The sequence below is a fragment of the Gadus chalcogrammus genome, chromosome 2 (genome assembly GCF_026213295.1).
Source record: "Gadus chalcogrammus isolate NIFS_2021 chromosome 2, NIFS_Gcha_1.0, whole genome shotgun sequence".
Taxonomy (NCBI): Eukaryota; Metazoa; Chordata; class Actinopteri; order Gadiformes; family Gadidae; genus Gadus; species Gadus chalcogrammus.
This window is the reverse complement of record NC_079413.1, coordinates 16,881,700-16,905,096: the sequence shown is the minus strand read 5'-3', so window position 1 is coordinate 16,905,096 and position 23,397 is coordinate 16,881,700. Positions and strand designations below refer to the sequence as shown.

General features: G+C 48.3%; 2 protein-coding genes across 2 annotated transcripts in view; one reads left to right on the top strand and one right to left on the bottom strand.

Annotated features, from left to right (window-relative positions):
* sgsm3 (small G protein signaling modulator 3) overlaps nt 1–13,531 on the top strand; it is a 37,844-nt gene extending 24,313 nt beyond the window's left edge. Inside the window, exons 9-21 of the mRNA XM_056583258.1 lie at nt 944–1,089; nt 1,768–1,995; nt 4,057–4,239; nt 4,646–4,801; nt 4,965–5,019; nt 5,758–5,807; nt 6,099–6,251; nt 6,360–6,430; nt 7,110–7,158; nt 7,403–7,488; nt 8,855–8,977; nt 9,053–9,113; nt 9,208–13,531. Of these exons, the coding sequence (XP_056439233.1) occupies nt 944–1,089; nt 1,768–1,995; nt 4,057–4,239; nt 4,646–4,801; nt 4,965–5,019; nt 5,758–5,807; nt 6,099–6,251; nt 6,360–6,430; nt 7,110–7,158; nt 7,403–7,488; nt 8,855–8,977; nt 9,053–9,113; nt 9,208–9,291 (1,445 nt within the window). The 3' untranslated portion in view covers nt 9,292–13,531. The remainder of the gene's footprint in view (nt 1–943; nt 1,090–1,767; nt 1,996–4,056; nt 4,240–4,645; nt 4,802–4,964; nt 5,020–5,757; nt 5,808–6,098; nt 6,252–6,359; nt 6,431–7,109; nt 7,159–7,402; nt 7,489–8,854; nt 8,978–9,052; nt 9,114–9,207) is intronic.
* The window catches only part of LOC130376058 (GTP-binding protein 1-like), a 37,298-nt gene continuing 24,934 nt past the window's right edge, over nt 11,034–23,397 (bottom strand). The window contains exons 5-13 of the mRNA XM_056583271.1: nt 19,107–19,271; nt 18,782–18,905; nt 18,226–18,340; nt 17,774–17,918; nt 17,207–17,389; nt 16,978–17,113; nt 16,268–16,446; nt 15,778–15,942; nt 11,034–12,132 (exon numbers count right to left, since the gene is read on the bottom strand). Coding sequence (XP_056439246.1) covers nt 12,025–12,132; nt 15,778–15,942; nt 16,268–16,446; nt 16,978–17,113; nt 17,207–17,389; nt 17,774–17,918; nt 18,226–18,340; nt 18,782–18,905; nt 19,107–19,271 — 1,320 coding nt within the window. The 3' untranslated portion in view covers nt 11,034–12,024. The remainder of the gene's footprint in view (nt 12,133–15,777; nt 15,943–16,267; nt 16,447–16,977; nt 17,114–17,206; nt 17,390–17,773; nt 17,919–18,225; nt 18,341–18,781; nt 18,906–19,106; nt 19,272–23,397) is intronic.

Sequence of the window (23,397 nt, the reverse complement as noted above, 5' to 3'; positions counted from 1 at the left end):
CTCGTTTTTCCTCGAGCAGTCTCCAACTTCTTTTTTGTTGCTGCCTTTTCAGTTTCTGTCTTTCTTTTTCTTGCCTTTTTAAAAGGATGAACCGGGGCAAGTAACGGTGGCAGTGGTAACTTCAGTTGTTTCTCTTCCATTGTGTAAAAGTTGTAGGCTCACTAGGTCTAGTCCACTGTCATGAACTACTATGACAACAACGCTTTCTTTGCCCTCCGTGAACGCGCTCAGGCCGGCTCAGGCTCGTACACAGAGGGGAGAGAACGCGCAGGCTTGTGATTGGTTCTTTAGATCCGGGCACAGTGTCTCCGATTGGTAAGCATTTTAACAGGTTTATAGCAGATACAGAATTCGGTTTTTTTTCGCTTCTTTTTCATTGCCCATAAATTATTTATTGCTGTCAGGATGTAAAAAACAATTTCAACAACATATTAAAAAGTGCATATTACTGGATCCCGTACAATATGCCTTTAAGCTTCAGTCCGAATGAATTTTCTGAGCCCCCCAAAACCAGGCCGGGTGCCTGGCAAAAAGAGGCTCGTTCACGATTCTGGTTTTAATTTGGGCAAGTGAACATCCCATTCTGGCAAGTTGAACATGACCTGTACAGTACTTGCCCAATGGGCAAGTGCTTTTGAAACCTAAGTGTCAACCCCTGTGTCTGTGGTCTGTCTCTCTCTCAGAGCTGTCTGTGGTCTGACCCTGTCTCTCTCTCTCAGAGCCGCCTGTGGTCTCTCTCTCTGAGCCGTCTGTGGTCTCTCTCTCTCAGAGCTTTCTGTGGTCTGTCTCTCTCAGAGCCGCCTGTGGTCTCTCTCTCTGAGCCGTCTGTGGTCTCTCTCTCTCAGAGCTTTCTGTGGTCTGTCTCTCTCTCTCAGAGCTGTCTGTGGTCTGAGCCTGTCTGTCTCTCAGAGCTGTCGGTGGTCTGACCCTGTCTCTCTCTCAGAGCTGTCCCTGATCACGCTGCACTGGTTCCTGACGTCGTTCGCCAGCGTGGTGGACATCCGGCTGCTGCTGAGGATATGGGACCTGCTCTTCTACCAGGGCTCCCTGGTCCTCTTCCAGGTCACGCTGGGCATGCTCAAGATCAAGGTAGGGAGGGGTCTTCACCCACTGTGGGTCCCAGAGTGTCTGTCGTTGGGAGTGTTCTGTGGCCATCTTCAGTGTAACAAGGAGGCACCTTGAGATAATTTTATGGAAAGTGCTTTACAAATAAAATGTATTACTATGATTATTATTATTATTAAATAAACTAAGAGCCATCCTGCACTATTTGAGATACTTGATTGGAATGAGATTGACTAAAGCAAATTTAGAGAATATGTCTGTTAAACTGCCTTCTGCGTTAAATGTTCCTACATCCCTATCTTTAGATTCATTATTTAGAATTAAATATATTTACTCCCTGTATTTTAACAATAAAGCTGCAATTGTATTAATACTAGCATTATTGCCAAAGTCATATTTAAGATTTTACTTAAATATGAAATATATATAAAAAAAAAACTCTTTTGGGCAAACGCATAGGATTTTGTTATTTATACTGAAACAGTAAGTTGGACCACATGTAGCCAATATCCAGATATACCCCATGAGGCTATATCTATATCATAGCCCAATTTGGCCAAAATAGGACTTGGGCAATTATGCTATGAGGCTAACGATTAGTGGTGATACAGTCGGCATAACATCAACATAAACGCATACCTTAACCCGCCCATATTAACCCTGCCCCCTTTTAACCCCACCCTTTAACCCCGCCCCCACCAGGAGGAGGAGTTGGTGGCCTCGGAGAACTCGGCCTCCATCTTCAACACGCTGTCGGACCTGCCCTCCCAGCTGCGTGACGGGCCGGCGGTGCTGGGCGAGGCCATGAGGCTGACGGGGTCGCTGGCCCAGGCCACACTGGACGCCCACCGCCACAAGCACCTGGCCTACATCCTCAACGAGCAGGCCCAGCTCAGCAATGGGGCCGTCAACACCGCCAACCTCAACAAGGTCCGTACTGATAGCGTGAACGAGACGGTATCATCAACATCGATATAGTTTAATTTTCGTTGAAAATACAGCATATTATATCCTTATAACGGCAGTTTCGAACCGCGTCTGCCGCCTGCTATTTCATAACTCTGCTTTTCTTTCTCTCGCTCTGCCTCCGGCTCGCACACACACGGCCCTTCCACTTGCGTCACTTTTTTCAATCCCAACATGGAGTCCGCCGGCAAACGCGGCGCAGAGGAGCATGTATGTAAGCAGAAGACAAATGGCTCCATATTTTGGAAATGTTTTGGGTACAAGGTGTCTGACGGATGACAGAATCAGTTTTTTTGTAGAGAGGGCATCAAATCTGTCACAACTAAAGGGTTGCGTAGCCTACGACCAACCTCTTCCATCACTTGCAGCAGCACAATGTGCTCAAAAATGCGTGCAGCGACCCAAAGTCTTAGACTGTCTCGACATTAATTATTTTTTATTCAGATAAAGGCAGTAGGCTACAGCAATTGTCCTAAAATGATTCAGGACTCCCGGACACCCGCTGGAGTGTCCGGCGGGTGTCCGCTCCGGCGGGTGTCGCTCCATGTGACGATTCAATTCTGTGCTTCAGATTGATGAGGAAGTGGAAGAACCAGAGACGTCGGAGAACCTGACCGTCGGAGAACCCGACGGTCGGGAGATATTTTAATATTAATTACAGATATTAGTGCTGTAAGTTAAACGCGTTATTGACGGCGTTAACGCAAACCAATTTTAACGGCGTTAATTTTTTTATCACTCAATTTTATTTTTTTCTTTGCCTCTAAACAAAGAAGCAGTAGCCTGACTGCTATGTTCAAGGCAGTATGTTTGTATGTTCATCGTTTAATTGCACTATAGGCTTTTTTTTTGTATCGTCCTGTTTTTATCATTATATGCCAATGTTGTTATCAATAAAAAAACATTTGCACAAGGCAAGCCGATGCACTTCTCCATGTTGATAAGAGCATTAAAATGAGAAAAATTAATGGGACAAAGAAATCAAGGGATATTTAGCATAGAAAAAAAATTGCGATTAATCATGAGTTAACTATGCCATTAATGCGATTAAATATTTGAATCGCTTGACAGCACTATTATTAATATATAATAAGATTCATAATATTCCGGAGGCGCACACAGCTTTTGGCCGTGATATTATATTTTATATTGTAATGTTCTCAAATACGAGGCAGAGGCAGTGTCTAGTCCACGGTTTATTCAACCATCAAACTGTATTCAATTCAGAACGGTTGGAATAGTTACGGTAAATCCAAACGGTAGGTAGGTAGGCTATAGTAATAACGGTAGCTCCACGGTAACTCCCCTCTCCCCCCAATCAGCAAGGCAGCTTAACGAGCACAGCGACGCAGGCAGGCTGGAAATTAGAGCACAGCGGCGCCACCGATCTAGAACGACGAGTTGGAGCGCGGCAACGGCAACTATGTTATTGTGTTAACAAATATCGATCTTTAACTTATATCGATATTCTGCTTGAAGATATCGAGATATGACTTTTGGTCCATGTTGCCCCGCCCTACTGGGTAGTCCCGCCCTTCCTTCAGGCAAATTGAGTTTGCCTTGCATAAGGGTCTGGAGAACAGCAATACATTTCTTTCTGCTTCCGATACTTTTTTGCGGGAGCCAATCACGAGCTGGCTTATCCCCTTGGCGAGCTATTGGCTGGTTTAAGACCCCTTAACCAAAGTGGGTGCACCTGAACCATAGTCTGTCACAGTGCCCTCTAGTGTAAAGTTGAACACAATTCGACGGATTGAATTGTGTGATGTGCGATTAGACAGAAGAGATGGAGCTGAAGGTCGATCATGTCATAGTTTAACAGGCGCTATCTTAACATGGAGCCCTCCCAGGCTGAAGGCGGGACACTTTCCTCATGGCGTTGTGTCGCAGCCTAGTGTCGCTGGGATGGGGGAGGGTGCCATGGCCCCAAACAGAACACATCAGGAGGTATAAGATGTTATGTTATGGGTCATCGCTGACCACGGAGCCGTCCTCTGATCCTCTGAGCGTCGTGTACGTCCTCAGGCGGTGCGGCGGCAGTCCCTCCGCAGGAAATCGACGCTGAGCTCGCTGCTGTGGGGCGAGGACGAGGCGGACGCCCTGAAGGCCAAGAACATCAAGCAGACGGAGCTGGTGGCCGCGCTGAGGGAGGCTATCAGCAGCAGCGCCGACCACTTCCACTGCCTGGACCCCCACCAGACCAACACCGTGAGGAGGGGGGGGGGGGAGTGGGGGGACCTGGACCCCCACCAGACCATCACCATGAGGAGGGGTGGAGGGGGAGGGGTTGCCTGGACCCCCACTGCTCCAACACTGTTAGATGGGGAGGGGGGAGGGGCTGATGGGTGGGGGTTTATGGGGCAGGGGCTTATTGGGCAGGGGGGAGGGGGTTGATGGGGAAGGGGGAGGGGCTGATGGGGCATCAGCAGGAATGACCTGATAGAATTTAAATATATGAACCCCCTTTGACATACTAACAATATTATATCTAATGTCTTGAGATATTAACATCAAGACCAGCGGTTGTTGATCGCAGAGGCAATCGCATGGTAGACGAAAAAGATAGCATTCCTTCTTTCTTTCTTTCTTTTTCTCTTATGTTTAATATGTACAGGACCTGACCCCTGACTACTCCATGGAGAGCCACCAGCAGGACCACGAGAACTTTCTTGTGGTGTCCCGTAACCGACGGCGACGGGCCAAGGCACTGCTGGACTTCGAGCGCCATGACGACGATGAGCTTGGCTTTAGGAAGAATGACATCATCACTGTGAGTGACCACACACACATATGCTGATAAACAGCCCACGTTCAGACACAGATACTCTCTCTCATCCCACAGGCTAACTCACACACCTAATCAGACACACACACTCTAACCTCATACACCCACACAGCAATGGTGAAATGGTGGTGTTCCTCTCTTCTCCCAGATCATGTCCCAGAAGGACGAGCACTGCTGGGTTGGCGAGCTGAACGGCCTGAGAGGTGGGTGGGTGGGTCTGTCTGTCTGTCTCTCTGTCTGTCTGAGCAACACATCAGCATACATAAATTACAACTAGTACAAAACTCTGCAGCCCGTATCATTTCTAAAATCCCCTCCATCAGTCACATAACACCTGTCCTGCAGCAACTTCATTGGCTCCCCATCAATATCGCAAAATTTACAAGATCCTGCTTCTCACTTTCAAGGCCATCAACAATCTTGCCCCTCAGTATCTTACTGAGCTTCTCCATATCAAGACACCCACCCGTTCTCTCAGATCGTCTTCCTCCATCCAGCTCACCCTCTCTCCAGCTCGCCTGGTTACCATGGGGTCAAGAGCATTCAGTCGCTCAGCCCCCCACCTCTGGAACTCTCTGCCTCATGACATCCAACACTCCAGTTCCATTATCACCTTCAAATCTCACCTGAAAACGTATCTATTCACCTAAGCCTACTCCCTTTAAGTCAGTTGCATTCTTGGGACTAGAATGAACACACTGTTTTTTTCTATTGTACACTGTTATATTATGTTGTTGTTGTTTTTTTGTTTGTTGTTTGCTACTATGGATGTTTGATTTTGTAAGGTGACCTTGAGTGTCAAGAAAGTCGCCCATAAATAAAATGCATTATTATTATTATTAGCAGTGGCACAGTGAGAGTGAGTAGGAGAGTGGGGGCAAACAGTGTTTCATTTGTCCTCTCTCTGTCTCTGTCTCTGACTCTCTGTCTCGCTAACCCAGGTTGGTTCCCAGCTAAGTTTGTGGAGATCCTGGATGAGAGAAGCAAAGAGGTGAGGCGTGTTGAATAATGCAGAGTTAAGACCACGTACGGCCACTTAACATCTCTGCAGGAATAGAACATGAAGAGATATTAAATCACTTTGATTATATATATATTATACCAAATGCACTCATGTCCTGTTGTTGTTGTAATGACGGCCTCGGCCCTCCCCATGTCTGTGGTGGTGTTTGTTGATTTTGTAATGACCCCCCCCCCCCAGTACTCGCTGGTGGGGGACAACTCTGTGACCGAGGTTGTTGTTGTTGTTGTTGTTGTTGTAATGACCCCCCCCTCCCATCAGTACTCCCTGGCGGGGGACGACGCGGTGACGGCGGCGGTGACGGACCTGGCCCGCGGGACCCTCTGCCCCGCCCTGAAGAACATCTTCCAGCACGGCCTGAAGAAGCCCTCCATCCTAGGGGGGCCCTGCCACCCCTGGCTCTTCATTGAGGAGGTGTGTGTGTGTGTGTGGTGTGTGTGTGTGTGTGTGTGTGTGTGTGTGTGTGGTGTAAAATAAAGAGTATGATCTTTGATGTTTCCGTGTGTGTGTGTGTGGTTCCAGGCAGCCAGCAGAGAGGTGGAGAGAGACTTTAACTCAGTCTACTCCAGACTGGTGCTGTGTAAGACCTACAGGTACGCTCACACCTCTCTACCCTGCTCTGCTCAAACCTCTCCATTCTGCTGGGGGTCTTGAGGTCATAAGCCCTCCTTCGTGACATCATGTGCGGCAGCTCTCATTGGTCCCTGATACTAGAGGGGTTACACTGTGGTGGTGGTGGTGGTGCTCTGGTCAACATGTTGCTCTGGTAGAGGGGTTACACTGGTGGTGCTCTGGTCTGGTCAACATGTTGCTCTGGTAGAGGGGTTACACTGGTGGTGCTCTTGTCAACATGTTGCTCTGGTAGAGGGGTTACACTGGTGGTGCTCTGGTCAACATGTTGCTCTGGTAGAGGGGTTACACTGGTGGTGCTCTGGTCAACATGTTGCTCTGGTAGAGGGGTTACAATGTGGTGGTGCTGTGGTCAACATGTTGCTCTGGTAGAGGGGTTACACTGTGGTAATGGTGCTCTGGTCAACATGTTGCTCTGGTAGAGCGTTCACACTGGGGTGGTGGTGCTCTGGTCAACATGTTGCTCTGGTAGAGGGGTTACCCTGTGGTGGTGCTCTGGAAGGAATACACTGTGGTGGTGGTGCTATAATAATAATAATAATACATTTAATTTAGAGGCGCCTTTCAAGACACCCAAGGTCACCTTACAGAGCATATAGTCATCATACATTTTGGTCAACATCTTGCTCTGTCCTCCTCCAGGCTGGATGAAGACGGGAAGGTCCTCACACCGGAGGAGCTGCTCTACAGAGTGAGTGATCTACACATGATGCTCTACTAGATGATACTCTACTTGATGATGGTCGGGCGGGGGAGAGAGTGGGCCTCATTCAAAACGATATTTGCAATTAGTGGGGTTTGTACTGAAATAAAAGGCTTGAAAGGCTTCATAAAGCAAACCATATCACAGCTAAGGGCTGAGTGAATGATCTACAGAGACATACACATAAAGGTGTCCCTTCCTGTGTGTGAGCGCCCTCTGTCTGCCCCTCCAGGCAGTGCAATCGGTCAACATGAGCCATGACGTCGCTCATACCCAGATGGACGTCAAGTTCAGGTCCCTCATCTGCGTGGGCCTTAAGTAAGTCCTGGTCCTGGAGCACGCACACGCACGAATGCACGAACGCACACGCGCACACACACGAATGCACACCGACCCACACACACGAATGCACACGCACCCAAACACACACAAACGTAAATGCAAGGATACATGCAGTGTTGGGGTAGTTACTCAAAAAAAGTAAGTACTGAATTAGTAACTTCACTACTTATTACTTTACTTTCCCGTTTCTTAATTTACTGTATATGCATGGACAAACATCATAGCCCTATCATCACTTAGTGTTGATTGTATAAATATACAAAATAGCATATAAAACCATATGAAAGAACAATATCCCTGTCTGCACAAAGAAATAAATTAAGCTATGGTGAGGTCAATCAGTGGCAACACACAAGTTTCAACACGCTGGCTTTGGGAAACATGATAACAAAAATTAAGTGGTCAATGAAAAATGTTATCCCTTTATCCCGTACAATTAAAACAGAAATGCACTTAAGCGGCGTGACACATGCTGTTACTTTATGTGGTCCAAAGGCTGAATTAACCTGATCTATTTCGTAAGCTATGACATTGTAAGTGTGTCTTCCTCTCACCCTCTTGCAGGCAAGAGCAGCCTTCTCAAGTTTTAAAGCTATGCTGTCTATCCAGTGCACCGTCATTCCTAATTTACTTTTGTTGTTGTCGGACCAAATGTCTGTGGTGGTGGACACATGATCCAGGGAGGACTCAAATTATTTTGAGCTTCGATTCCATGTCGGTATAACACTTGTTCAGGTAATGGGGAAATGTTTTCCTGTCGGATGTTGGCTTGCGAGTCTGAGTATTTTTCTAAATCTGGGCGATTCAATAGTCGACAGGGGAAGCATGTCTTCTTCCCAGTCTTTCTGCGTCACCTGCTTCTGTGCTCCAACACTTGAAAACTCCTTCGCACAAGCAGCTACGTCACTCTAATCGATCGCTATGGCAACGTGCCGAGGCAAGCAGGCGCTGCAGACACACAGGCAGCACACATGCACGCACCCAAACAGATCAGAACTTTACACGCAGGCAAAAACGGCTTGGGTAACGCAGGAAAGCACGTTACTATAGTCTAGTAAAGTAGTGTAGTTACCGATATTTTTAAATGTAATGCGTTATTTTACCTCATTACCCAAAAAAGTTATATTGTTAACCCCCAACACTGGATGCACAGACACACACAGACACACACACGCACACGTGTCAGGAGTCATGAAAGCAGTGTGAATAGCAGTAGCTGGTCTGCTCTCCCAGGCGTCTTTCATATGATTTATGTTGGACACTGCAGGCTGTATTTAGTTGTTGCTGCGTTTCTTCTTTGAGACTAAAGCTCTCCTAAAGAGAACGCCCCTCCCCCCCCCAGTGAGCAGGTGCTGCACCTGTGGCTGGAGGTGCTGTGCTCCAGCATGGCCGCGGTGGAGAAGTGGTACCAGCCCTGGTCCTTCCTGCGCAGCCCGGGCTGGGTGCAGATCAAGTGTGAGCTCAGGTGAGGAGGCTCCCCTAACCCCCTGTGGTCTCCTCTCAGTGAGGTCCAGGTCTACAGTGCTGTTTTTCTCCTCAGGGTTCTCTCCAAGTTCGCCTTCAGTCTCTCCCAGGACTGTGAGCTGCCAGACAAGAAGCAGGTGAGCCTGGTTCATCAGCTTTGGAAACATGTTACATATGGACTCAATAACGTGAACCAACAGTTGATCACATGACTCCTGTTTGGCTCTGCAGGAGAAGGAGCAGCGGCCCCTGAAGGAGGGGGTCCAGGACATGCTGGTGAAGCACCACCTCTTCAGCTGGGACATCGACGGATAGGCCCACCCCCTCAGACGGATAGACCCGTCCCTTCTTTAGGACAGATCCGCCCATTCCGATGGATAGACCCACCCCCTTCCGATGGATAGACCCACCCCCTTTCCGATGGAATAATCTTAGAGGACACTATGTGACTGCTGTCACGCTGATCTGCTGACCCTACACTGTTACTTTAAAACCACCTCCCTCATCCAATCACAGCTCAGTCCACCTCCCTCATCCAATCACAAGACACTCCACGGCCTCTCTCATCCAATCACAGCTCACTTCATGTTGAGGCTTCCTCCGCGGTGACCTTTATTTTGGACATGAGTTGTTCCATGTGATCAAAACATAGGGTCACGCCTCAGAGGTCAGTCCTTAGAGGACCAATCAGAATCCTGCAACCCAAATGAGGCTCATTTGGAGAACAATCCCGTTTGAGTTCCTCTGCATCTCCCGACAGACGAATCAGACTCACTCAAAAGTCCCATCCCAAGAGCCCACGTCAGGCGGGCTGAGACCTGAGGAGGAACACAGAAACTGAACATGGTGGTCCTCTGATAGGAGTTTGCTGCTGGACGATCCGACCAAGAGTCCATCCCCCTTCCTTGGTTTTACTTTAGAGATCCCTTTTCTTCTTCACTGCCCAACTTCAGATGGACCTCCTCAATATCACTTGTTTCAGGGTGTCCCTTTGAGGCACTCCGAGGTCTGTCAGACCGCAGACCCCAGATTCACAGAACTGTGCATCTGCTCTGTCTGTCAAGCGTCTTCAAGAGGCTTCTGAAGAGACTTCTGTCTCTTATCCGCTCTGAAGAAACCATCATGTTTTGTTTCTGTAACCGAGACTTCACTAGGATGCGGCTCCTCTCTGTTGTACATACAATGTAAAAACATGTTAAACTATGATAAAATATATATGAGGCAAGATACTCTGGTGTTTTCCTTCTGAGTTTGATGTTTCATACGGGTTCTGCCTTGGTGTGAAGCAGAATCTGACTACTGTGTGTTAGTTTGGATTTTTTTTCAAACATGGTTCATTAACTAGGACTTCATCAATAATTCAGTCTAGTTTTATTCATTAGAGAGCCAGATATCTAGATCTTGAACTATAGATATACATCGTCACATTTAGAATTCACTTTTTCCCAAAAATATTTTTAACCAAACATCTTAAAGCGTTGATATTTTCACATTCATCATCTTCATCCGCTTATCCGGGGTCGGGTCGCGGGGGGAGCAGCTTAAGCAGGGGGCCCCAGACTTCCCTTTCCCGGGCCACATTGACCAGCTCTGACGGGGGGATCCCGAGGCGTTCCCAGGCCAATGTTGAGATATAATCTCTCCACCTAGTCCTGGGTCTTCCCCGAGGTCTCCGTCCCACTGGACGTGCCTGAAACACCTCCCAAGGGAGGCGCCCAGTGGGCATCCTTACCAGATGCCCGAACCACCTCAGCTGACTCCTTTCCAAGTAAAGGAGCAGCGGCTCAAAATTCGAGTTCCTCACGGATGGCTGAGCTTCTCACCCTATCCCTAAGGGAGACGCCAGCCACCCTCATCTCGGCCGCTTGTACCCGCAATCTCGTCTTTTCGGTCATCACCCAACCCTCATGACCATAGGTGAGGATAGGAACGAAGATCGACCGGTAGATCGAGAGCTTTGCCTTGCGGCTCAGCTCTCTTTTCGTAACAACGGTGCGGTAAAGCGAACGCAATACCGCCCCCGCTGCTCCGATTCTCCGGCCAATCTCACGCTCCATCGTACCCTCACTCGCGGAACCCCGAGGTACTTGAACTCCTTCACTTGGGCTAAGGACTCATTTCCTATTCATTTTCACATTCCCTGAATGTGTAAATGTATTTAAAACAAAAACTGACAACTGTCCAGTTTAATAAAGCCGATTTATTGGAAAATAGGTCTGCGACAAAGTGCGTCAAACGCCCACATGTTACTCCACATAGGTCTTAATGCATGAGGAAGGATAGAAACCCGCCAATTCTGCCTTGCTCAACGGTCATGTGCAATTGGACGCATGCAGAGTTTATTGCATTCAAAGAGAACCGTCGTTTTGGACACAAGGAACAAACAGAACAAAGACCCTGGATTGAACTCAATCAATAAATGAAATGACTGCTTTCATGGCAATAAATAAATCTATAAAATCTCTTATTTTCCATAAGTTCAAACCCCAAGTACCGGTACCCCATGTATTACATTCAACAGTGATTTTCAAACCTCTTCCCTATCGAAGGTATCCTTCGATGCTACTGATGATGGAGGGAGGTGGGGCGCGTGTTTCTATGGTTCTAGCTGCTGGGAAGTGGGACCCGTTACCTCGTGTTGTGGTCTCAGCCCCCCACCCCTGCGTCTATTGCATTGTGTGTAGGACCAGACGTGTTCTCCTGTAGTGCTATTAAAAGGCCGTGCAAGGTTCCTCACTGCGGTCCCACATTTGGTCTCAGAGAATCATGTCGTCCTGATCTTATCTGGTCTGGGGAAAAGTAAAACTAAATAAAAATAAAAGCACCAAGTTGGAATTTTTGAATATTTAAAAGTGCTGTAGTCTAGTAAATTCAAAACTATACCAATATATAAACAGAACAACTTCGCTGAGAGCCAACCCAGTACCCGCTCTCTCTCCTATGACCCCCAGACGTCCCAACACCTCAGGGCTGCAGCAGAGGAGAAATCCAGGAAAACAGTCTGTTAGGATAGAATGAGAAGGGAGGGGGGGGTGTGTGTGTGTTCGTTCAGCAGTCCTCCAGCCCTGTAGGGGGCGCAGTGGCTGAGGTGGTGGTAGTCTGTCCTTTCCCTCGGTGTCTCTGCCCTCCTCTCCTCCTCCCCCCTCCTCCCTTGGGCTGAAAGAGGGAGGGACCATGATGAGCTTTCCTCCTCACCCATTATGACCCTTTATTAACCGAGGGTCAACCGAGGCAGACGATCGATGATATGAGAAAGACTTGTCTTTGCTTTGGAAAAGCAGATACATAAAGACCACATTTCCCAGCATGCCCTTTGTCTGGTCACAAAAAGACAGTTTTACTTGGGGGAAAAACCTCTTTATTTGCATGCAAATAGAACACAAGCATTCCTTTAAAAGGCGAAAGAAACCGGGAAAAATAAGAACTCCCTGTGAATGGCGGAGCCGTTCTTAATTGGGCCTGTTCTTTTTATTTTCAAAGATTTATTATTTGATTTTGATGCTTTATGATAGAGTGAGATAGACGGGAAGGTATAGGAGAGAGAGGGGAGGACATGCAGTCAAGGACCACGGGGGGCAGGAATCAAAACCGGGCCACTGCGGTCAGGACTGGGCCTGAATGGTAGGCGCTCTACCTGTTGAGCCACCAGGGCGCCCAAGCTACCGGATCTTCACATGTTCCCGTTCCTAACGAGTTACCCATTCTTAACAAGCTAGCCGTTCTTAACGAGATCCCGTTGTCAAAGAGCTAGCCGTTCTGAACGAGTTCCCCGTTCTTTACGAGCTAGCCGCTCTTAACGAGTTCCCTGTTCTTAACGAGTTACCTGTTCTTAACGAGCTACCCGTTCTTAACGAGTTACCTTGTTGTCGTTGCCGCCCTCGTTAAGCTGCGGCTCCCTCTCCGCCTTCCCCTGGGCCGTCCCGGGCCACACAGCAGAGGAACAGAGATGGGGGTGAGACGCCTTGACGTTTGCTCATGGGTTCGAGTCGGCCAAGGTCAGGAGGTAGACGGAGCTGTCATGTGACGGAGCCGTCATGTGACTCATTGTGAGGCAGGGATCATTGGGTTCGGTGGAAACGGCTTCTCATTTTGATTAAAAACAGCAAAGGTTCTAAAGGTCTGGGGTCTCATTTATAAAACTGTGCGTGGGATCGTTACTAAAAGTGTATGTACGCCCAAAAGCCAAGTTTTGCGTGCGCCAAAAAATATTCTGATTTATAAAACCCTGCATACGCACAACGTACGCAATCTTTGCTTTATAAATCACAGAGTGCCTGCAAGTGTCTCATCTCATCTCATTTTCGTCCGCTTATCCGGGGTCGGGTCGCGGGGGGAGCAGCTCAAGCAGGGGGCCCCAGACTTCCCTTTCCCGGCCACATTGACCAACTCTGACGGGGGGATCCCGAGGCGTTCCCAGGCCAGTGTTGAGATATAATCTCTCCACCTAGTCCTGGGTCTTCCCCGAGGTCTCCTCCCCACTGGACGTGCCTGAAACACCTCCCAAGGAAGGCGCCCAGTGGGCATCCTTACCAGATGCCCGAACCACCTCAGCTGACTCCTTTCTAAGTAAAGGAGCAGCGGCTCTAATCCGAGTTCCTCACGGATGGCTGAGCTTCTCACCCTATCCCTAAGGGAGACGCCAGCCACCCTTCTGAGTAAACTCATCTCGGCCGCTTGTACCCGCGATCTCGTCCTTTCGGTCATCACCCAGCCCTCATGACCATAAGTGAGGATAGGAACGAAGATCGACCGGTAGATCGAGAGCTTTGCCTTGCGGCTCAGCTCTCTTTTCGTTACAACGGTGCGGTAAAGCGAACGCAATACCGCCCCCGCTGCTCCGATTCTCCGGCCAATCTCACGCTCCATAGTACCCTCACTCGCGAACAAGACCCCGAGGTACTTGAACTCCTTCACTTGGGCTAAGGACTCATTTCCTGCCCGGAGCAAGCAATCCATCGGTTTCCTGCTAAGAGTCATGGCCTCCGATTTAGCGGTGCTGATCCTCATCCCAGCCGCTTCACATTCGGCCGCCAGCCGATCCAGTGAGTGCTGAAGGTCACAGGCCGATGATCCAATGAGGACCACATCATCATAAAGCAGTGACGAGATCCTCAGACCACCGAACTGCAACCCCTCCCCACCACGACTACGCCTCGATATCCTGTCCATGTATATCACAAACAGGATTGGTGACAAGGCGCAGCCCTGGCGGAGACCTGCACCCACTGCGAACGAAACTGACTGGCTGCCGAGGACGCGAACACAGCTCTGCAAGTGTGCGCAGCTAAATCAGCTTCACGTTCCGCCCTGTACACGCCCCTTTTTAACCATAAATGGTCAAGGCAAATGACCTCATGAATGCGATCTGCATATAAAACAGACTCAGATGCAAGTATTATGTCTTGTCGGAAACAATGGCAGAAGGACTGAGAAAATCAAAAAAGCGAAATTTCACGGATGTTGAGGTGGAGTCACTTGTGGGTGAGATGGAGGCCCGAAAAGTAGTTTTGTTCGGTGGTCACGGGATTGGGATCGCCAACAACAAAAAGCAGAGTGAGTGGCAACATGTTGCTGCAGCAGTGAACTCTGTCAGTAGCACGGTGCGCACAGTCCCAGAATTAAAAAAGAAGTGGTCCGACATAAAGGTACATATTTTTATGTAGCCTACCAATAAATCGTTATGGTCCCTAAAGACCCTCTCCCTCCGGATCCTGCCATTTCCATGGTCCGCCAGAAGTGCCATATGGTGCAGCATTACCACTGCGCTCACCTCTGTATTTATAGGGTTACGGTAATAAGACTGACCGAGAACACCTTGGATAATCAGTTTGTAATCACCCAAGTAAAATGTTCTTGAACATAGCCCCTTTTTAATGCCTGATTTGTCATGAAAAGCATCAAGGACAACGATTGTGAGGAGGAGTGTGGCTTGGTTTTCCACACTTGGGATTTAATTGACATTTGATTATGTGTTTACAGTGTCACATAAAAATATTATGTTATTGACACATGTTGGACGGATGCTTTATTCCATGCAGTCGCGCCATCAGTGGACAGTATGGAGTGACGGGATTAAATATAGAGATTTTTTTATTTATTTCTATTCTAAGGAGATGTTTCTGGAGTTATAACTGAGAAATAACACAGTTGACTTAAATTATTCAGATTACATAGATTTAACACATGATACGGGTTGAAATTAAATTCATGAAGGGCGATGATAAAACATAATCGTTCTTCTTACTCTACAATTCTTCTGTCTGACTTCAGTTCACCACCACACCATCTGTGTCGCCAATTCTCCTTTTCCTCCAAACCATGCGTAGGGCTGCGCACATTCTCCCGTCAAGTTGTTTTTTTATAGATCAGAACCTTGGCGTGGAAAGTCACGTACGCCAATTTCAACCCTGTTTTGTGCGCACGCAACGGTTATAAATGAGACCCCTGGTGAGTGTATAGGAACAGTCTCTAGTGAACTACTGATCACTGGGTGGTAAACTGGGAGGTTCCCTGGTGTTAAACTGGGATGTTCACTGGTGTTAAACTGGGAGGGTCACTGGTGTCAAACTGGGAGGTTCACTGGTGTCAAACTGGGAGGTTCCCTGGGTGTTAAACTGGGAGGTCCACTGGTGTTAAACTGGGAGGGTCACTGGGAAATCTGACTGTTTACTGGGTGAAAACGATTCTGCTGGTTCACCCGACTCCAGGGTGGTGTGAGTGAGAGAGCGTCTGATCTGTCTGTTGATCTTCATAATGCACGGCTGTACCGCCTTTTTGAGACCACTTGATGTTTCCCCTTACCGGTTGTGAAGAGTTTTGAGTGGCGGTCAGCGATATGGCTGTAGGCGCCTCCTCATTGGCCATCAAGGGGCCCTCCTCCCAGCGGGGCAGGACCTTCTTGGTGGACTGCATCTTGATTTGCGGAGGTTTGGAGTTGGACGGCAGATGATTGGACGACTGGAGGAGCTGAAAGAAGAGAGATTGAATTCATTCAGTTATTTGGCTTGTCAAATTATTGAATAACTATTCTAACAGCAATACTAAGATAATGAAGTCAGGAGGCACTTAGTAGTATCTCAAAGATAGATATTTTTGAATTGTTCTATTTTTGTCGGAGTTCGGTGTCTCTGACGGTGCCCCTACCTTGGTGATGGTGCCCCCTCCTTGGGGATGGTGCCGATGGTGCTCTTACCTTGGTGATGGTGATGTTACCTTGGTGATGCTGCTGATGTTGCTGTTACCTTGGTGATGGTGCCCATGGCCTTGGTGATGGTGCTGATGGTGCTGTTACCTTGGTGATGGTGCCCACGGCCTTGGTGCGGCCCTCCCTGAACACCAGCCTCTGGTGACGGAGCAGGTATTCGGGGGTCTTGATGAAGCGGAGGCGGACCGCCGCCTTGTCCCCGGTGCGGAGGCAGGCGCGGCTCATTGTCAGGATGGTGGCCGTCTGACGGATGCTCCCACAATGCACTGCAGTGGGCGAAGGGAGGGTCACATGTCACCACTAGCCCTTAAACACACTGGGAGACACTGTTTCTCAAATGGTTTCTACTGGTGTACCTACTATTAGATACTTTCCCAATAAAGTGGTAAATACACTTTGTCGGGAAGCCCAATGCAAAGGGAGGGTCAGAGCATGTAGAGGTGACCCCCTCTTGGGTCAGAGCATGTAGAGGTGAATCCATTCCAATATATTCCTGCTGACACTGATGACATCTTTATATTTTTGGATGCGATTTTCTTTCTCACATCATCTCCTTGCCTTTGTTTTCAGATTTACATTTTTTTTTTTTTTTTTTATACATACTTTCTCGATTTTCCATATACTGATTTAAACTTGCTCAGGGTTATCTTTATTTTGTATGCAGTTCTCCAGAGTGCCCCTAGGGGTACGCAGACCCAATTTGAGGACCACTGCTGTCAGATTTCAAAGTGGTCGTGGGTAAGGTATCTCCCCTCACCCCCTCCCAGTGTCTGATGTGACCCCCCAGGGACACCCACCCATGGCCTGGTAGCGGGGGGAGATTGTGGTTGGGTGGTGCAGCACCAGGATCTCTGCCTCGAACTCCCAACAGGCCTGGGGGTGGAGGCACGGCGAGACCATCACCATGCCCTTCCTGATGGAGGAGCGCTTGATCTGGGGAGAGGGGAGGGGTTTAGAGGAAGACCGGCGCCAAATGGGTAGAGGCTCCACCCCCCTCCCACTGCCCCCCTCCCCCTCCCTCTTCACCTTCTTGAGGGCGAAGTAGGCGGTCTGCCCCCCCCTCACCTCCTTCACCGCCATCCTCTTCCTGTGGATGGACTTGACGGCAATGGACAGGAAACTGCCCAGCGGGTCGGGGCCCAGCAGCATTGTGTCGTTGAGGCGGATCAGTCCGCGCAAAGTAGTCCCCGACACCACCGTGCCCACGCCCTGGTGGAGGGGGGCGGGGGGGGGGGGGGGTAAGGGAGGTCATGGAGTTGTGAGTGGTGGGTTAGCAGACTGGCAGCATTGTGCCTAGTGGTCTTCAGTGGGTTAGCATCACAAAGAGCAGCTAATGTGGGGTTAGTATCACAAAGAGCAGCTAATGGTGGGTTAGCATCACAGACAGCAGCTAATGGTGGGTTAGCATCACAGACAGCAGCTAATGGGGGGTTAGCATCACAAACAGCAGCTAATGGGAGTTAGCATCACAAAAAGCAGCTAGGGGCTACAGACCTTAATGTGGCCCCAAATGGAAGCTCATCAAGAGTACTGCAGAGGTTGTGAGGGTCGGAGGTCACGGAGGTCAGAGGTCATTGAGGTCAGAGGTCATACCGGGACCGAGTAGGTGTCGTCAATCTGGAACTCGGCAGGCTGGTCGTCCCGGTAGGACGTCCGCGAGGACAGCAGGTTGAGGAAGACCTTCAGCAGGTCCACGTTCTGCCCGCTCACGTTGGAGACCTGGAAGATGGGACACAGCCTGCAGGAAGAGAGACAGGCACAGCTGGCGGGTCAGCTGGCTAGCGTTCAGAGCATATAGCAGGGGGCTGAAGGCTAACAGGGGGCAAAGGCTAACATGTGGTAACAGCTAACAGGGGCTAGAGGCTAGCAGGGGGCTAAAGGCTGACTGGGGGCTAAAGGCTAACAAGGGGCTAAACGTTAACAGGGGGGTAAAGGCTAACAGGAGCTAGAGGCAAGCAGGGGGCTAAAGGCTAACAGGGGGCTAAAGGCTAACTGGGCTAGAGGCTAGCAGGGGGCTGAAGACTAACGGGGGTAGCGGTGTGTACCTCTCTGAGCTGAAATTGGAGGCGGTGATTATGACGTCGTCCCGGCTCTGGACCAGGACCGGGATCTTCCTGCAGCCCGGAGACTTCAGCAACCTCTGGAGCAGCTGCAGCGTCTCTGAGGGGAGGAGCCTCGTGAGGACCTCACTGAGCCCCAGGCTAACCCCAGACTAACCTCACTGAGCCCCAGACTAACCTCACTGAGCTCCAGACTAACCCCACTGAGCCCCAGACTAACCTCAGAATAACCTCACTGTCACCCAGACAAACCTCACTGAGCTCCAGACTAACCTCACTGAGCCCCAGACTAACCTCAGACTAACCTCACTGGGCCCCAGACTAACCTCACTGAGCCCCAGACTAACCTCACTGAGCCCCAGACTGACCACGGGTCAGAGCAATGTGAGGAGACCTTTAGTCTCTAGAGGGTCAGAGGTTCACGTGTGCGTCACTACGTTGGTTGGCATTGGTTAACCACACAGAGGGTAGCGGGGGGACGGGGGGGGCTGGGGGGCGGAGCCACTTTGGAGGATGTGGGAGGGGCAGGGGGCGGACCCACCTTGGAGGATGTGAGCGGGGTACATGTCGATCTTGGTGACGACCACGAACACGGGCACGTTGAGTGCCAGGGCCAGGCCCAGGTGCTCCCGGGTCGTCCCCACGATGCCAGCGTTACTGCCCACCTGGGGGGGGAAGAGGGGGAGGGGAGAGGGAGGGAATAATTTTAGATTGAGTTAGCACACATTTCGACCAAACTCCATATCACAGCCCTTGAGTGCAGTAACACACACACACACACACACACACACACACACACACACACACACACACACACACACACACACACACACACACACACACACACACACACACACAAACCTCACCATGAGCATGCAGAAGTCGGGCAGGTGTCCGGTCATGCCGAACACGGTGGTCTTCAGGTACTTCTCGTGGCCCGCCAGGTCGATGAAGGTAATCACTTTGGATGACTGCTCACAGATACGGGTCCAGTCCAGACCCCCGCCGTGGCTGTCCGGCTTGTTCACCACCTGCGGGGGTGGGGTAGTAGAGGACGGGCAGTAAGTCTCACTCCTACTGCTGCGTCCTGTCCCCCCAGAGCCGTAGGGGGCCGGCATATGGAGCCAGTTTCCTGCCATAATTCAAACCTGAAAAAGAAAGTTTCAAAGGCTTGTAGGTCTGGGTTTGAAAACTCAACACCTTGTAAAAAAGGTTTTGCAACACTGAAAAAAGATTATAACCTGAAAAAAGGTGCAGGGCTCCAGACTAACTTTTTCCTTGGGTGCACTGGTGCGCCTAAATTTTTAATTAGGGTGCACCAGCACGTATTTATGGCGCACCCAAGTTTTGCGTTGTTGAGGGGGGGGGGGGTTGGACCGTGCCTGCCTTGCGCTGAGTTGTTGAGGGGGGGGGCAACCGGGCAGCTGCACCGGTTGCACCGTCGATATTTACGGCATTGATTAATAATATTTTGACCATTAAATAAATGCCTTAAATAAATGACGAATCTGTATATCTCATAAAGAATATCGTCAGACAATGCCAAGGGATCGGTTCTGTCCCGAAAAACCCTCTGTCTCCGGAGAGACGCGTGTACGATAAGTGCGCCGAGGTCCATGGGAACACCCACAAATGGTGACGCCATTATCGGAGGAGGGGCTAGGAAGCTGCGCACGCCGATATAAGTAGCCGATCTCCGGGTAGACTCGCTGAAAAGCTGCTCCCGACCAGGTTTGGTTGCGAGCGTAAGTCACCAATGGTGATACAGCGACGCTTAAAGAGATCGACTTTCATGGTACAGCTAACCCAGGCTTTCAGCTCAACATACCTCGCTAACCCTCTAATCGAGCTTCGCAGTACAGGGCCCTGGATTGGGCTTCGCGGGTTTGTTTACCGGCGTTGCTATTGTTACCGGTCTTGCGTGTTCCAACGGCTTATTAGGTATCTAATAAATCGCTGTCTAATAATCAATACTTCATTCACTGCCTCTCCCGTGGTCATTGCAATATTATGAATAGACTGCTCTGTAAAAAAATAAAATAATAATAATTATACCAGATACATTTTCAGTCGCACCGGTGCGCCCAAATGAAATATTTGGTCGCACTACCCCGAATTCTAGGCGCATGTGCGCCCAAATTAGGCGCACTCTGGAGCCCTGAGGTGTTCTGTTCTGTTTTATCTTCTTCATCATTTTCACCAACACATTTTCAAAGTTCAAACAATTTCACCAGCGCATTTGCAGAGTTTCAAATCTGGCACTGTTCTAACAGTGTATTTCATTGTTTCCCGGTTTTGAAACCTTGTAAATGGGATCTGCAAACAGGTGTTCATACATTGAGAAATAAGTTTTGAAAGGTTGTTTATTTAGTTTTAAAAACTTGTAAAGGTGTACGTTCACGCCATTGCAACGTATTTTTTCAGAACTGACTTTTCAGCATTGACTTTTCAGAGATTTGACCACACAGGCGCAAGCTTTGAGTCACGTGAATATTGGCAGTGTTCTGTCGCGCATATGTTTTGAAACTCCTGACAGTCAAGTCTGAAGAAAAAAAAACGTTTCTGGGGGCGGGACCATTTAGCTTTAACACTAGAACAGCCGTCGAAGGGGTCAAATGACCCCTGTGAGTTAAAATAAAATATATCTTTGCACTCGATCACATTCCAAATCCCTACTTTCTTGAATTTTCCTAAATATGTCTGTTGTACCACCCTGTGTTAATATTTTTTTTTTTTCAGACCGGGAAAGCTATTATACACCATTTTTTTATGTGTTCCTATGTAATTGTTTTTTTTCCAAGGATGCAATGCTCTTTCTTTGTCAGCAGAGGTCGCAAGGGGACATTCTGAAGTGAATAAGATTGATATCTATAGACAGACAGACAGACAGACAGACAGACAGACAGACAGACAGACAGACAGACAGACAGACAGACAGACAGACAGACAGACAGACAGAGGTGGCCAATACGTCGACCGCGATCGACTGGTCGACCGCTAGAGTAGTGCGGGTCGATTGCGTGACATTAAAAAAAATTATAAAACAAAGTTTATATATTTTTTATTTTATTAATATAATTAAAAAATAAATAAATAAAAGGATATAAAAATATAGAAGGATAAAAAAATGAGTGGACACACTGTTCCAACTTTTGCAATATATCGTTTGCTACTGTCAAATGCAAATTGTTACATTCTTTTTGAATGAATAGATAAGTAAGTACCCTAGCATAGACAATAGACACTGTGGGTGTGGCTGAGACATCAAAAACCATGTATTCCATGAAATTTGTGAACCAGCAGTTTGCTGAGTGGTTTAGCATCTGCCCTGCGATACGGGAGACCCGAGTTCGCGTCCTGGGTACTTCATTTAATTCTTGCCGTTGCCTTATTTTTTTAATTTCCTTTATATCAGAGAAATTAGGCCTAAGAATTTACTTTTTATATAATAAATATGTCTTACAATATCCCTATACCCCAAATATACCTTGCAATAACTCATGGTAAAGTTAATGTTAATATTAATGTTACTGATAAGCCTTTGTCACAATGACAAAGAAACTGCATGGGAAATTGCAGCCACATAAATTCCATTCAGGTGAGTTTCGCGGCAGGCAGCCAAGAAACTCACCACTGACCACTGACCACTTCTGTTGAAAAAAAATACTATGGTCAATCAATTTAGAATATTCAAAGAAATGGAAAATAAATTACATGAAAAGTTTTTTTTTATTTCTCCAGTATTCCTTCCTAAAACACTGATTCGGTGGGGATTGAACCCCGGACGAACGGGTGTTAGAATAATTTGCGTCCCTCTCGTAGATCGCACCATCTTTCAACGTCTTTGTTTAATACGACTGCATCACCTTCTCTCTCACATTTCACTTTATCAAGTTAGAAGTCAACTGCTCATGATCATATCGCTGCGTTATCTCTGTGGAGATCCCCCCGTCGCATTTACAACAGAATGAAACCCAATAAACCACCAGTGTGTGCATGGTCCGGGAGGGTAAATTGGGGTTCTAGCTCACACGCGGAAATATAAAAATGTGCTGCTCCAAATAAGCAACAACGTCAGTAACGTGTCAACTGTGTTGTCTGTGTTGTTCTACTAAGCGGACGCTTGATGGTGACGTATTACGACGTGATGACGTATGTACAAGAGCCTACCGTGGCCAGGCCACAGTTGCGATTGCCTAGTGTGAATACAGGCCAGAGAACAATAGGGGCCAGTTGAGCACGGTTAGGTGTGAAAACGGCCAACGGCCACGGCCAGATGGCCTGAAATCGTCTTTGTGGCATCACTTATCTAATCAAATGCAAATGTACTGGCTGGGGGAGGGGAGGTGTGACAGAGAGAGAACGATTGAGAAAGCAGTGAAAACAGATCATTTAGCATTTCGTTTCCAGGCAACTTCTTCTTACGTCTTTGTTTAATACGACTGCATCACCTTCTCTCTCACATTTCACTTTATCAAGTTAGAAGTCAACTGCTCATGATCATATCGCTGCGTTATCTCTGTGGAGATCCCCCCGTCGCATTTACAACAGAATGAAACCCAATAAACCACCAGTGTGTGCATGGACCGGGAGGGTAAATTGGGGTTCTAGCTCACACGCGGAAATATAAAAATGTGCTGCTCCAAATAAGCAACAACGTCAGTAATGTGTCAACTGTGTTGTCTGTGTTGTTCTACTAAGCGGACGCTTGATGGTGACGTATTACGACGTGATGACGTATGTGCAAGAGCCTACCGTGGCCAGGCCACAGTTGCGATTGCCTAGTGTGAATACAGGCCAGAGAACAATAGGGGCCAGTTGAGCACGGTTAGGTGTGAAAACGGCCAACGGCCACGGCCAGATGGCCTGAAATCGTCTTTGTGGCCTCACTTATCTATTCAAATGCAAATGTACTGGCTGGGGGAGGGGAGGTGTGACAGAGAGAGAGCGATTGAGAAAGCAGTGAAAACAGATAATTTAGCATTTCGTTTCCAGGCAACTTCTTCTCATGAGGCAGGAGCTGACCACACAAACATGATACTTTTAAGACTAAGCCATGCACAAATTATCAAATATATTAAAGAATAACAAATCATTACGCTTGGATGAATGAAATAGTATTTTTTTTATTAAACAATGAGTGAGCCGTTTCAAATG